Source organism: Periplaneta americana, chromosome 1, assembly GCF_040183065.1.
Source record: "Periplaneta americana isolate PAMFEO1 chromosome 1, P.americana_PAMFEO1_priV1, whole genome shotgun sequence".
NCBI lineage: Eukaryota > Metazoa > Arthropoda > Insecta > Blattodea > Blattidae > Periplaneta > Periplaneta americana.
In genome coordinates, this window is record NC_091117.1 from 128371067 (window position 1) to 128387294 (window position 16228).

The window sequence follows — 16228 nt, forward strand, 5'->3', positions numbered from 1 at the left end:
GTAGATTATTTTATTTTTCAACATAACACAAAACCAGATGTATTGAATATTTTTAAAAAGTTGTAGTACTCTAGGCCTATATAAAATTACAAATTAAATACGTAATATTGTGGATTTATTTCTTCTTAAAATTTTAATCGCTATTATTTTTTTTTTCTTACAGCAACACTAGCTTATGGTCACATCATTTCTTTAGTCCCTTCAATGATGCTGTAACATCAAGCTCAACAGAAAAAAAATCCAGTTTTCATTAAATTTTATTTCAAAACTACACTATAAGTATGCTATTATTTTTTGTGAATATATGATCAGTAAACTTTGGAAAATAATCATCATAATGCAAAAATGACAAATACTGTATACACATTGCAATAGATATAATATATTGTGAAACTATTTTATAAAAAAAAATAGTGTTATGGTGCAGTGTGAATTTAGAGCAAAATTCAAAAGCAGGGAATCATAGAGTAGGCCTGCAGTAGAGATTAGTAAAGAGGTTCGAAAACAAAATAAGCATACTGGGTAACAAGACTGTACCTACTATCAGTAAGAAGAAGTCGCTTAGAATGCTGAAAAAATATTGAGCACATTACTCAAGTTTTGGCACAGTCCCAAAAAAGTCGATATAAAACATGTGTACAGCTCAACAATGAACTTCTCAGAATCAACATACAGAAAATCAGAAAACATGTTAAGGTCTTTCCATACAAAAGTTAAATTCACCAAGTAATTCATGTACAGGGTGACCAGATTTTGAAAGTAAAAAACCAGGACACTTCTTAGATGCGAGATACAGTATAGCAAACACAAATTTTACAAAACTAAAATTCAGGCAAGTACAACTGTGACAGAAGAAATAAGAATATTAAAATTTTCTCATAATTTTCCTCCTAATGCAACAAAGGCAATACATATAACTTAATATATTATCGTACAAACAATAAGTTGATAATCATTTAATCATGTAAGGCCTACTTCTCAGAACTATGGATTTGTGATAACATTTACTGTCGAGTTTCTATCTAAGTATAGAAATCAACACAAGAGAGATTAAAATGAGTTTTAATAATTAATCAATGTTGCTTTAAATACATTTTTCGGATGGATGGTTCTTTTCATCAGTCCAATAAAATGCTCATAAGACTGAAAACACTTTCGAGACTTGCATTGCTCCCTGAAAAACAAACAAAAACTTAGCAAATAATAAGATGTCCAAAGTAACAAAATTGTCTTTATATTACTGTATAACACAATTCCACATAAACGGAGCTACCAACATACTTTCAGCAAATCAGATTACATTTCACAGGAAAATAAAACTGCTTTCAGAGTTCAAGGAAACCAGAAGAGATTAACCTGTGCAAGGAACCAGGACATTCTTGCGTCCTGAGAAAACTAATACCAAATACCGGGACGTCTGGTCAACCTGTTCATGCAGGAGTCGATTTCTGTGATAGTTTTAAGATACAGTATTCATGAAAACCAATTTTGAGGTACAAGATATGTGACACAGTAAGGAGGCAAATTTCTATTGGAAAATGTACATTAATAGGCAAAATATGTGTGTTTAAGTCGATGAACACATGCATGTCCATGGGTAGGTGACTGTATGTCAATGAGGAATGATGTCATTACTCTCATTCAACCCACACCAGTCCACGTGGTAAGGCAAGGTAGGATTCAACACAATTTTTAGAAACGCACGCACACACAAAAGGAAAATTAAATTAAATCAAACATAATATGTTTAAAGAGCTGGCAGTTTCTATTACAAGAATTCATTATTAGAACAATTATACAAAATAATTACCTTAATATCTGCAGTGGAACTAAAACCATCCAACTGGTTAAGGAGTTCCAGCATAGTACGTTGCACTTCTCTATCACCAGCTTTCTCTGAATCAAAACGTTTTGTTCCAATCGCATCTAATTCGTCAATAAAAATAATAGCAGGAGCTTTTTCCTTGGCTAAAGCAAAAGCATCACGCACTAACTTGGCACCATCCCCAATAAACATTTGGACTAACTGTGGGCCAGCTAGCTTCAAGAATGTTGATTTCGTTTGTGCTGCACATGCTCTAGCCAGTAATGTTTTACCTAAAACAAAGGCATATTACCTGAAAGAATATAATATAATGAAACCTGTTCAATCAAGGAGACGACTACAAGAATTCAAGATTAAGACATGAATGATACATTTGCACTCCTGTTGCTAAACAGTACCGTTTTTACTGTACTTGAATAATATTGATGCCAATGCATAATATAAGCATCCCATTTTCAACAAATATCTTAGGTAATGTAAAATACTAATTTGGATGTATTTCAACTTCATTTAAACTTTTAAAACAGCAATGAGTTTATTATGACTGTTGATTATTGTCTCTTGAAGTGTTGCCTGTTACAGTTTGACGTCAGACATTACTGTCAGTTGTGTTTCATTTGCTTATTACTGATGTTTTACAATGAACAAAGCTAAGTCTAAATGTTCACGTTAGACAGCAAATGGTTAAATTTGCAAAAGTTCATGAAAATAAAGTGCTAGTCGAGAGTTTACAATGTTGGAATGCAATGTGCGTAACCAACAAAAACAAAAATAAGCACTTTTGGAAACACCAAACAAATAAAAAAGGCATTTTGCGGCTCGAAAAGTGGCAAGTATCAAGAAACTGAAAATGAAATACTGGAATAATTAGCTGAGTTAAATATTAATGAAGTTGGAGTTTCACATGAAATGTTGCAATACAAAGCACGTGAAACAGCAACAAGTATGGCCATCAATAATATTGTATTATTTAAAGGAAGCAGAAGCTGGGATCTGTTATTTTATGAGAAGAACTCGATTGTCACTTAGGAGACGAACATCTCTTTGTCAAAGAATGTTACAAGACTTTGAGCATTAAATTGTAGAATTTCACAAGTTTGTTATTTAAAGAAGGCAGAATAAGAACTATTTGTTGTCACAAAAAGAAAATGCAGATCAGATGGCTCTCTACTTTGATATGTAGTCGAACAAAACAGTTACTGAAAAGGGAGAAAGTAGTATAATAATAAATATCTGTGACTTGGAGGAAGAACCATAAATGTCAGTTTTTGACGAAAATGAGCTATGACCACTAAGTGATAATATTTAATCTATATTTTCATATGCAAGAACAACCAATGTCTTATTCACTCCTAATAACAAGACATAGTTGATTTGTACACCAATGTCACTGTACAGAACGACCAAAATCTCTATTTAAAAACAACCAAACAAGTCATTGGCGGTTTTAAAATATTTTTTTATATCTATAACAACCAATTCATACATTGACTCTGGATAACTATGTTATTCTAGAGATATAATAGCGTCTATAAGCAGAAACATGAGCTGCTGCCAGGAAGTCAAAAGTAGGATAGCAATGGCCAAGGAAACTTTTAATAGAAAAAGGAGCATCTTCTGTGGACCTCTGGAAAAAGAACTAAGAATGAGACTAATGAAGTGCTTTGTCTGGATTGTGGCATTGTATGGGGCAGAAACATGGACATTACGACGAAGTGAAGAGAAGCAAATAGAAGCACTTGAAACATGGGTATGGAGAAGAATGAAACGTGTAAAGTGGACAGACAGAATAAGAAATGAAGCTGTGTTGGAAAGAGTGGGTGAAGAAAGAATGATGCTGAAACTGATCAGGAAGAGGAAAAGGAAATGGTTGGGTTACTGGCTGAGAAGAAACTGCCTATTGAAGGATGCACTGGATGGAACGGTGAATGGGAAAAGAGTTCAGGGCAGAAGAAAATATATCAGATGATAGACGACATTAAGATATATGGATCATATGAGACAAAGAGAAAGACAGAAAGTAGGAAAGATTGGAGAAAGCTGGGTTTGCAGTGTTGCAGTGAAAGATACGACATTGTGCAGAACAATGAATTAATAAATGAATGAATAAATGGGAGCAGTTAGAAAGTGTCCCTAAAAGCTAACGTAATTAAAAAGTAAAGAAAAACAACAGATGTGATAAAAAATAACATTTTTTTTTCCAAGGACTAACAAAATAATAGAATTAATAATGTTACATGCTTGTGTTTTATTTCTGCAGTAATAATAACAAATTATGAGGAAATATTCGACATTTATCATGAAATTCAGTATATTATGAGAATCGTAAAACAATACAGACACTAAGAGATGGAAACAAAGTGGAAAGCAGACGAAAGTATTCAAGGAAGTATTTCTTGCAGAAAGGCACCAAATATAATGAAGAATGTCAAAAATGTTTATGAACATTCTGGCTTTGAAATTTGCAAAGATAAGGGTAATAGTAGAAAACAAGAAAAGATCAGAGTGTGATATGCTCCCTTGATGGAAGAGAAAAATATGTCCAATGATACCAAACAAGCCTTGGAAGATCATATAAAAATTTTCCGGATTACAGAAGCCACTATTCTAGATCTCAATCAAACAAAATGTATTTCAATCCTAATTTGTGAATCTCACGTAATTATGCAAAAGCTTTACAAAACATAAAATAAAGAAATACAGGTATATTCTGCAAATGAAGCTGCCTACAGGAAAGTGTAGAAGAATTTAACTCAATTGATATTACACCAATAGCAAATAGTTCTTTCATGCTGTGTTTCATTTTGAAGTCGACATATTCGTTTGCTAGCAATGAACTGGCAATGTTCTCTTGTTCGGCAGGACAATGTTGCCAAACTTACTACATCAGACCATGTGCATTAATGTAACTGCTTTCATGTGCTGATTATTGCCACTGTTATTGCCAGTCTAAAAGTGTTAATAACACTGTGATTAACAGAAGCATGGAGTCTTCCGAATGCTGCAACATTAAAAGAAATGAAGAATATTTAAGATGAGGGGGAAAGAGAAATGATCTTGTTCATATATAAAAATTTCAGGCATGGAGGCATCACATTGGTGGAAGAAGCAGCGCTACATCCTATTCTACAGTGCTCTCACAAAAAGTAGATAAGAAATTCACTCGTCTAGATAAATATGTCATTTCTACCAGAGCTTCAATAAAGAGAAAAGTGCATAGCTTATACAGGAAGAATGATCTACTAACTATAAGAGAAGTTTCAAGTAACAAACAAGGATGAAGAGCTTCCTACTTATCCTACACAACTATTACGTAACTGCTCATGGACATGGGATTCAAGTATATGAAGTAAAAGTGTGATTCATTGCTGGTTGACAGAGAAAACATTGTAGCTTGGTGCCAGAGGCATTTGAAAAATATTAATGAATTTCGACATTAGGGTTTGTTCAGGGAGCGGAATGTTTATTTATTGGAAAGAAAGGTGGAGATTATCATGGTGAAATGGATGACGAATATTATTTAAAAAGACAGTTTCTACCTAAAATTTCCCACAAACTCTGTTATTGTTTTAGACAATGCTTCCTACTATTCAGTGCCGACTAAAAGTGCAACAAAATGTGTCATACAAGACTGGCTAATAAGTAAAAACATTGAATGGGATCCAACCAGGAATAAACTTGAGCTCTTAGAATTGTTAGATACTGTGAGACAATATGCTACTAGCTATTGTATCAATAATTTGGCAGAAGCTGCAGGACATCAAATTTTGCGTCTCCTTCCATACCATTGCAAATTTAGTTATGATAGAATACACGTGGAGTCAGATAAAAGGCTATGTAGCAACAAACAATAAGGACTGCTAAGTGTACACAATCATTTAAAGGAAGGGATTAGGACAGTGATACACAAACAGTGGCATAATTATGTTAACCATGTGAAGGACATTGAGAAATACACGTGGGAAGCAGATGTTCATTGAAATATTGCACAACCGTGTTGCTATCAATCAAGAAGTGACTAGGTATCCTGCAGCGGTTCTGATTCTGACATGGATGTAGAGCCACTGGATTCTGATTAAGGTAAGAACTTCTGTATAAATTACTGCAATATAATGAAAGAGTATGATGGGTAGTCATTGATATTAACCATTTGTGAATTATTGTAAATGATTTTTATTTGCATACACTGTATATAAGCATATCAAATACTCCATCATATGTGTACCTTATATATTCTGGTAAATATTGTAAAACACATAACTCAATTTGAACTTGTGCCACAACTATGTGGTAACGGAGGCTATACTAATAGCAACAAATGTCACTTCCTTTTTAGTCGTATCATAATTTGGAAACTAGTATAGACTAACATGGATGATTCAGGACTAATCAATCTTCTTAATGTATCCAGCTGTTTTCTCACAACATATAATACACTATAGTCCACTGTAGTCTATTCAGTTGTTTTTATATAACACTGCACATTAGTCATAGTCAACGGCTACTACTCACATATACATATATTTATGCTTTATTCCAGGGATTCTCAAATTTTCTTCTCCAAGTACAACTAATTCAGGACTAAGAAATGTGAGAACTTACCAGTTCCAGGAGGTCCATACAGAAGCACACCTTTAGGAGGTTGGATGCCAAGATTTTCAAATCTTTCCTTGTGAGTCATGGGTAATACAACTGCCTCAATTAACTGTAAAGAATTTTATATAACACTGCATATTAGTCATAGTCAACTGCTACTACTCACATATACATATATTTATGAATTACATTATGCTTTATTCCAGGGGTTCTCAAATTCTCTTCTCCAAGTACAACTAATTCAGTGTACGGAGACTCCAGTACCACTCACCAGAAGAAATGTAAGTATTTACGATAAAAGTACTTTCACTATTAAATTTATTATTAGGTTTAGAAATTACAAAATATGTTTTTAATGAGCAACATGGCCTTCTTTTGATCACACTAGGTTTATAATGTCAGAAACAGTTTTTGAAAGTTTTAAATCTCAGGTCATGTTTAATTGTATACTTCTTCATAAAAATACTAAAGAAAAAATTCTTTCATGAACGTACGTTGTCACGAAAAAAAAAAGTATTGCATTTGTAGCCAATGTATATTTCTTTTGCTTTTCAATCTAAAATTCCAGAAGATTTATTCTACAAGAGATCTTAAGGCCACTGTCTCAAGTAAGCTCAATTAACAATTTTTAGCAGAAATCTTTTAAAGTAAATTTTTTCACAGGTAAAATTGGATTTTTTTAAAACCAAACTTCTAAAATTAAGATTTTCTGTAAAGAACCTGGTTCCAGAACTCTGTTATCAAATAATAGCAGTGCTCCTGTATCAGGATAGAGATGAATATTATAATTTTCCTTAACAAAGCTTTCAACATAAGCAAACATTGACATTTATATTTTCTGCGGAAAAGAAACTTAAAACAAACACATTTGTTACTGTCATCAACACTAGAACTGAGAAATAATTGACGATTAGCCTAATTGCATATAGTGATAATAATTGATTATGTTTACAAATTAAAAGGCATTCTATCTACAAACGTCCTCGTACCACAGTTTGAGAATCACTCCTTTATTCAATCAACTTGGTTTTTCTAAAAGCTTTATAATATATACAGAGGGTGCCAAAAAATGTATACACACTTCAAGCAAAGAAAAAACTATCTTAACATAACAAAGCTGAATTCCCACAAACAGAAAATGATGAGCACTAATCATCTTAGACTTTTACAGTTACAACAGTTGTTAAAATACCCACCATGGGCGTCGACACACTTTTGAGTATGTTGAACTACTGTTCGAGCAATGTTTGCGAAAGTGTCCTCAGCGATTGCAGCACATGCCATTTCAGTTTCTTCCCGAAGTGCTGCCAGTGTGGCTGGTTTTCTATGGTATACAAAATTCTTAAGAGTCTCCCATAAGTAAAAGTCCAATGGAGTTAGATCCGGAGAACACAGTGGAAACTCAATCGGACCTCTTTGTCCTATCCAGTGCCCTGGAAGATTGTCATCAAGGTATGCACGTACATCTCGGTGGTGCACCATCCTGTTGGAAGTAAAATTCCTCATTTCCATAGTGTGTATGAATGGCGAGTAAGACGGATGTGAGTAACATGTTCAGGTACACTTGGCCAGTTACTGTTCCATCAAAAAAGAATGGTCCAATTAGACCCCTAGATGACAACCCACACCAAAAATTACACACCAGTAGACACAGTTATGCCAGTTAACAGTTCCATTCAACTTAAATTGTGCCTCATTGGTCCAAACAACTTTCTCTATGAAGACCTCATCCTCTTGCACCATGTTCTGAAATCACTCACAGTACTGCATTCTCCAATCAGGGTCATCTTCATTTAATGCATGCAGAAGTCTTGGGATGAAAACTTTCAACTTTGCTGTTTTAATAATACAACGTACGCTGGTTCCGCTAATCCCAGTCTCACGTGCACATTGCTTTGTAGATTTCTGCAGTGAGTGCTTAAAATGTTCCAAACCATAACCGAGGACGTGGGGCTTGTTGATGTGCGAGGTCTCCCAGATGTGCCCTTGTAAACATCGCATATGGTACCATGAATCTCAAGTTTGTCACGAATGCGTGCAATTAATTGTTAATCGCGTTGGTGGTTCTGTTCTGTACTCACGTCTCTATTGCCATTGAACTTCAACAACATTCTCGGTTCTCCAATACCACTTCAGAATTGCTTCCCGCTGTTCAAATGATAATCTTGGCTCCATTTTGTTGTTGTTGATTGATTTGTTGTGCAGCAACGGTAGCATAATGTATGAGAGTCTCATCTGTTTACACAGTATACTACACATTACTGTTATTTTTCGGTCCAGCTTTGAAATAAATTAAATAGATATCTCCTGTCAAAGTGTGTATACATTTTTTCGGCACCCTCTGTATGTAAAGCTTTTAATAGAAAAAGGAGCATCTTCTGTGGACCTCTGGAAAAAGAACTAAAGAAGAGAATAGTGAAGTGCTTTGTATGGAGTGTGGCATTTTATAGGACAGAAACATGGACATTACGACGAAATGAAGAAAAGCAAATAGAAACATTTGAAATATGGATATGGAGAAGAATGGAACATGTGACGTGGATAGACAGAATAAGAAATGAAACTGTGTTGGAAAAGTGGGTGAAGAAAGAATGATGCTGAAACTAATCAGGAAGAGGAAAAGGAATTGGTTTGGTACTGGCTGAATAGAAACTCCTACTGAAGGATGCACTGGAAGGAATGGTGAACGGGAGAAGAGTTTGGGGCAAAAAAATATATCAGATGATAGACGACATTAAGATATATGGATCATATAGGACAAAGAGGAATGTAGAAAATAGGAAAGATTGGAGAAAGCTGGGTTTGCAGTGAAAGACCTGCCCTCGGGCAGAACACTAAATATATATATATATATATATAGGTAACTTCCTAGTCGAAAAGACATTTTATTTTAACATTAATTGATCAAGAATATTATCTACAATATTTAGAACATTTTCTGTACTGATGTAGGCCTATATGTAGACTTAATAATAAATTACTGCATTAATAGAAGGAAAAATTTTCTAAGTCCTGTTTGCACATAGGTAACTACCAATAGTAATGAACTTGAGAGAGAGCAAGAGACAGTAAGTTTTAAGTTAGTTGTGATCGACAGACAGAGAAATAAGGGATACATAATTGACCCAATATGCTTTGAAAGAGGAGGCACTCAAGTACAAGAAGTAAATCTGGAGAAAAAAACATTATTACGATCCTTGTTGTGGATACTTTTCACACAAATACAATATTGAGAACTGGGAAACGATTGGATTGCTTTTTGGTGCAAGAGGAACAATTATAAAAATTTTCAGTTGATCTCTTCAACCATTTCGGTCTACACAGTTACCATCTCAGGACATTGGGCTACAAATTTTAAGAGACTCTTAAGCTATAGTATACAATCATTTATGTTCTTAAAAATTAAAATGTAATAACTTCTTGAAAGTGATAGCTGCTCACTCAAAATTACATGAACAAAACAAAAACAGTTATTATAATAATGCATTAAAATATCAGCATACATAAATGAAATATTATCTTGTTTGGATTCATCAGTAGGCTGTATCTTCATGGTAACCCTTAGAAAGGGCAGCTATAACTTTTTGTTATCTCTCTCTAATGAAGAGAATATTCATGACATCGTATTTTCAAGCTAATGAGGTATCCACGTGTTAATAGGCTGTGCTTTAAAGCTGCAGAAAGATGTATGAGTTCTAATCCCCCATTATACTAAACTTAATCTTTTCGTTTTTTCCTCTCTCTCGCTCTCCTTATATCAATAACAGAATTTATTGGAAAAGATAATGGAGTACTAATTTTAAAGTAAACATATAAAATCCATATACAGTAAAATCCCTTATATCCGGCACCCAAATAACGAGCAATACCAAAACAACGGCTCTTTTGGCTGGGCCAAAAAAATTTTTCATTCATGCGAGTAGTACTGCAATAGAATTAGCCTTTAGTACAAACTTTAATCTACTATGATATATGTAAAATGATTTCACTGTGGAACTAACAAGGTATTCCAAATTGTAGATGCCAATAACTCCATAATGCTGAATATCTGTGCAAATGCTGCAATACATCTTAACGATAATGCTAGTTGATATTACTTCCTTACCTCCTGAATCTGTTTGTCAAGGCCACCAATGTCTGAGTATTGTTCTGTGGGACGTTCATCAACTTCCATAGCCTTCACTCGAGCATCATACTCTGCTGGCAATGTCTCCAGGATCAAATAAGAATCTTTATTAACTCCTACTAGATCACCTGGTTTTAAACGCTCTGCATCTACCAAGCCAATCACTGGTAAGAAGTATGTCTAGAACAAAAAAAATATATACATATATACGAGAATATATCAGGAACATATAATTCACAAACAAATACAGCAAATTCAAAATCAAAATGAACTAAACATTAATATCAGTACATACATTTTGTTTATATTTAAGTGTAAGTTTTACTCTATAGTACTAATGTCACTGTTCTTGCCTTTTGTCACAAAAAACACAGGTTCGATCCCAGCCGAGTTGTAAAAAGATCCAAGAATGGCTTCTATTTGACAAGGAAGTAAAACTGCTGGTCACATGTTGAAGATTTATTTACTATATGTAAAAAAAATCTTTGTTCATTAATAAAGATGAATAAAGATAAAATTCTATGTCCAATCAAACATTATTCTATTCTCATCTTTTGATAACAGAATATGTCACTCCAATAATGACTGGGTGGACTTTGTTGGAGAGGAGTGGAAACATGTCAATTTATAAATTACCTGGTCCAGAGCCACTTGCGTAATGATTCTGCTGATGCAGATGCACAAATATAAGATGTGTATCAATTATGCGAGAAGAATCTATGACTTAGTTGTCAGGCGTTTGCTGCCGCCACTACCATCACCATCACCACCACATGCATTCCAGGTATTTGACCAAGTGACCTGTTACAGTCTCTCTCCTGAGCTTCACAGGTCTACACCACTTCTTTTTTTCGTGGTTGGTAATTAAGTAGTTGTAGAGAAATTCAAAACATGCTGGGTCCAGTTACTGCGATAATTTTGAATTTGTTCCACTTGTAGTTCTTCCAAAATGTCTATATTGTATTTGTGATCTATACAAGTGTAGCCTGCTGCACGGCACAAAGGTCTCATTGCCACTGCCGTAATCCTTCTTTCATCTCCTTTACAAATGGTCCATGCTTCACTATCGTATGAAAGAATTGGTCAGGCTAATGTCTTATAAATTCTTAACCACGTATTTTTTGGAACTAAATCTGAGTTGAAGACTTTGATTTTACATTCATAGCTCTACTGAAATTTATTATTTTACAAATTATGTTTTTTTTCACCTTCATATGAAATGTTGTACTCAAGGAATTATAATTGCTGACTTGTTCAATTACTTTATTATCAATGCAAATTTTACTTATTACAGGATCTTTGCCTATGAAGGACATAATTTGTCTTTTCAGTCGAAATTTGCAAGTTAAATTGTTCTGAAATTTTGTATTAATTATATGTTGTAAGATTCTCATTTTGAAAAGTGAGTAGAAAATCATGAAAAGAATTTTATCTTAAACTGTACTGCAAGAAAATATGCATACAGAAGTATAAAAGGGCAACTGCACTGCTAATGGATCCAATGATTGAGAGAATGCATTTTTTAATCAGGCCATGTCATTATCACTATGATCTTCAAATATCACTAATTCTGAGCACAGTGTGTTATGAAAACAATTCATATTTGCTTCTGTCTATAACTTAGAATGCTCACCTGGCGAGTAGAGGTTTTGATAACGGCACATTTCCCTTTCCTCTGGGAATCGAGATCCACCACAGCACCATCTTCCTCACCCTGATCTTGAGGATCGACATCTAGCAACTTAAAACAATAAAAAAATGCAGAAGTACATTTAGTATTAGTTGGCAAGTTGTTACACCTTTCTTGCATTAAAAGATTTTTCGTGCTTATTTACCATGTGTACCAAGAGTGACATCAGCAATCACCATGAAATGAGACTATGATAATTTTGTGCTCCCCATTACTCTGTCAAAATATGCTCACCACAATGGTTATTACTTTGTATGTTGGCATGCATTAAATGTTTATGATATGAACTATTAGCCAGGAACAATGTGGTTAGCAGAAAAGGGTATACATATACACTCATTACAAACTAATACTATAGACTAGCCATATAATTAAAATGAGCAGCCCACATGCAAAACCTGCTACATGTATAAAATTTCGAAAATGAGCTATTGATATTCCTTGAGTCTTTATGATTTTCACTTCCAATCTCACCTAATTTCAGATTAAAAAACACGCCACAAGCCATAACCTTGTAAAATTTAAAAGATTGTATGGTTTAAATGCTTACTATATACAGGATTCTTACAAATTCAAACCCTATCATTTTAGTATCCAATGATTACGTTTACAAAATCTGCTACTTTCAGCTCCATAAGAATAGTGCTGCACTCCACTGATGTCAAAAAAACATTGTATTACATTATATGATCTTCTGTGGACCTCTGGAAAAAGAACCAAGAGACTAGTGAAGTGTTGTTTTGTGTGGTACTGTATGAAGCAGAAACATGGACATTAAGACGAAGTGAACAGAAGCGACCAGAAGCATTTCAAATGTGGATATGGAGAAGGATGAAGCGTGTGAAATGGATAGGCAGAATAAGAAATGAAGCTGTGTTGGAAAGAGTGGGTGAGGAAAGAATGATGCTGAAACTGATCAGGAAGAGAAAAAGGAATTGGTTGGGTCACTGGTTGAGAAGAAACTGCCTGCTGAAGGATGTACTGAAAGGAATGGTGAACAGGAGAAGAGTTCGGGGCAGAAGAAGATAGCAGGTGATAAACGACATATAGATTATATGCAGAAAATAGATAAGATTGGAAAAAGCTGGGTTTGCAGTGAAAGACCTGCCATTTGGCAGAACACTATATATATATATGTATGTATGTATGTATGTATGAGCTGCCTACTGAAGGATGTACTGGAAGGAATGGTGAACAGGAGAAGAATTTGGGGTAGAAGATATCAAGTGATAGATGACATATGGATTATGTGCAGAGACTAAGAGTAAGGCAGAAAATAGGAAAGATTGGAGAAAGCTGGGTTTGCAGTGAAAGGCCTGCCATTTGGCAGAACACTATGTATGTGAAGAAATCTATTCTAAGTTGTTAGGATTCTGTACTGTACAATTATGACAGTCTGCCTATCATAGTTTCATTCATGTACCAAACATCCTAAGACTATTGTGAACACATTCATGTGAATGTACCTGCTGTTTTATTTATTTTATTTTATTTTATTGGGTTATTTACGACGCTGTATCAACATCTAGGCTATTTAGCGTCTGAATGATATGAAGGTGATAATGCCGGTGAAATGAGTATGGGGTCCAACACCGAAAGTTACCCAGCATTTGCTCGTATTGGGTTGAGGGAAAACCCCGGAAAAAACCTGAACCAGATAACTTTCCCCGACCGGGATTCGAACTCGGGCCACCTGGTTTTGCGGCCAGATGCGCTGACTGTTACTCCACAGGTGTGGACACCTGCTGTTAGTGCTATGTTTTTATAGTGAGATATGTACAGCCTGGATTTATATGCACTAAAAGCTAGTATTTTTTCTTTTCATAGTTTATAAATATAGAAGTCATGTTTCATCAACTTCTTTTAGATGCCACTGTTGTTTTTAGTAATTTTCTCTGTACCTTTAATGATCTTAGCCACCACTTAGAAGTCAGTGCATGATTCACTTGATGCACTCTCCAGTCCTTGTGACTCAGTTCTCTATTGTCAGATTTCGCAGTCTTGTGAACCAAGTCTAAAAACACTCCTAAAGGACACTACGTCTAGTCTTGTACACTCAGTACAGTTTCTAACTTTTAGAACATATAAATCCAGGCTCTATGTTATGACACTGGTTTCTTTTTGAAATACCTCATAATACTGAAGTAGTGTTCTCTATAGCAACAATATATCCTTCAAATGGATATTTGGAAACATTCTCCATTTCATTTCAAACATTTCAAACCCAGAAGAGTACTTGAAATTTATTGAGTTACAAAACAGCAACACGTCTGAAAGAAGACTGTCCTGTAAGAGATTGGAAAACGAACAGATGGTATTCTTAAAAACCTTGAAAAATAGCATTTCTAATTTGAAAAAGGTGAGGGGGGGGAGAAATAAATGGAGTTTCAATATTTTTTATACTTGCGTATTTTTTATACACATTTTCCTATAACATATACGTGCAATGTGTCCGCAAACTCACTCCACAGCGAGGAGAGATACTTGATCTCCTAGCAGGAAGTTTTAAGTTGGCAGCAAAATCATTCACACATGTTGAGTGTTTACCTTCGAGTGGAGTGAATCCTACCTCCCAACATAACTGCAGCCGCAAGTAGTGAATCCCACCTACCAACATAACTGCAGCCTCTAGTGTATACATTGCAGTCTCCTCGCTGCAGAGTGAGTTTGCAGATGCATTGCATTTATGTGTATCTATTGAGCTTCCAAAGATATATTACGCAATAGCAGGTTTAGCAAATGGACAACTTGTATAAGCCAACTGTAAGTACCTCAATGACATTAGACACGAGATAAGGTAGTGTTTTGTTGACTTTTATCTTCTCAGTGTTCTCTTTAATTTTTTCATTCTGGGCCTGCAGTTCATGGGAAATTCTCATTACTTCACTTTTCATAATTTTGATTTCATTATCAAGCAGTCTCGTCCTGCTGACAATCTCGTCTGTTGACATCCGCAACACATCTTCACCTAATGATTCCTGTAAATAATACCAATTTATGAAGAAAACTGCATTAGTCATAATTATAATGGATATGAGAAAAATTAAAATTATATACTATTCCCTCTTTGAATGTAGTGGAAATTGCAAACAAAGGAAATCAACACTAAAATACAGCTGTAATTTCTCGATATTCGAAATGTATTTGTAAATCATGTTATCTTCTTCAATCTGTCACTGCGTGAGATCAGGTGTTGCATAATTTGTGAGCGAAACTTGTGTTGCAAATATATGTCTCATATGGTGGCAGTGTCAAGTTATGATCTACGGTATTAGTGTTTGTTTATATCAGTGAAACATGTAAGATTACCATAAACTGGGGATACTTTCCAAATCTACAAATCCTATACAGATTTTATATAGGCTACCTCATTTTGAAGTAAGAGGGAAAGGGTGCAATCCATATTCTGGAGTTTATCCGGGAGGCTGGGAAACACGCTCATTCAGCAATTCCTCAATTCCTAGCTCACAGATAGCTTTGTATCAAAAGACCATTAACCTCATTTTTCCGTGTTTTGTAATTACTGCAGACGTGCATCATATCGGTTGTACATAAAATATGTCACTTGGTAAAATAAACTAATTCTGAAGTTCTCAATTACTGCATATGCACGCCTTTTTAATCAACGTTCAATTAAAACTTATAACCCTCAAAATGAAAAACAGAAAACACAGCGAATGTATTTTTCGATTAAAAAACAATTAAAGTGATTCAAGTGTATTTTTATATGCTTACCTCGGAATCTTCCCAAATTGATTTATCTTCCAATGTTCCTGCAGCCATTTTAATTGAAGTACATTTATATTTTCCCAAAAATGTAACTTTTATCACTTGTCATGCACGAAGACAATATGGAGAAATAAGAGTGACCAACATTTGAAATTAAACATTCTTGCATTGGAAGAAATTATCTGAAATCGTTTCAACACTTGATCAGGGACATTACAAAAATATCAACTAATTATAAAGTTACAATATATCCATTCACTGA

The 16228-nt window shown here is 34.5% G+C and overlaps 1 protein-coding gene across 1 annotated transcript in view; it reads right to left on the reverse strand.

Moving 5' to 3' along the window:
• Window positions 1–16226, reverse strand: part of Rpt5 (26S proteasome regulatory subunit Rpt5) — a 29834-nt gene extending 13608 nt beyond the window's left edge. The window contains exons 1-6 of the mRNA XM_069827168.1: window positions 15973–16226; window positions 15009–15215; window positions 12181–12288; window positions 10527–10727; window positions 6428–6530; window positions 1811–2097 (exon numbers count right to left, since the gene is read on the reverse strand). Of these exons, the coding sequence (XP_069683269.1) occupies window positions 1811–2097; window positions 6428–6530; window positions 10527–10727; window positions 12181–12288; window positions 15009–15215; window positions 15973–16020 (954 nt within the window). The 5' untranslated portion in view covers window positions 16021–16226. The remainder of the gene's footprint in view (window positions 1–1810; window positions 2098–6427; window positions 6531–10526; window positions 10728–12180; window positions 12289–15008; window positions 15216–15972) is intronic.
• Between the last annotated feature and the right edge of the window lie 2 nt (window positions 16227–16228).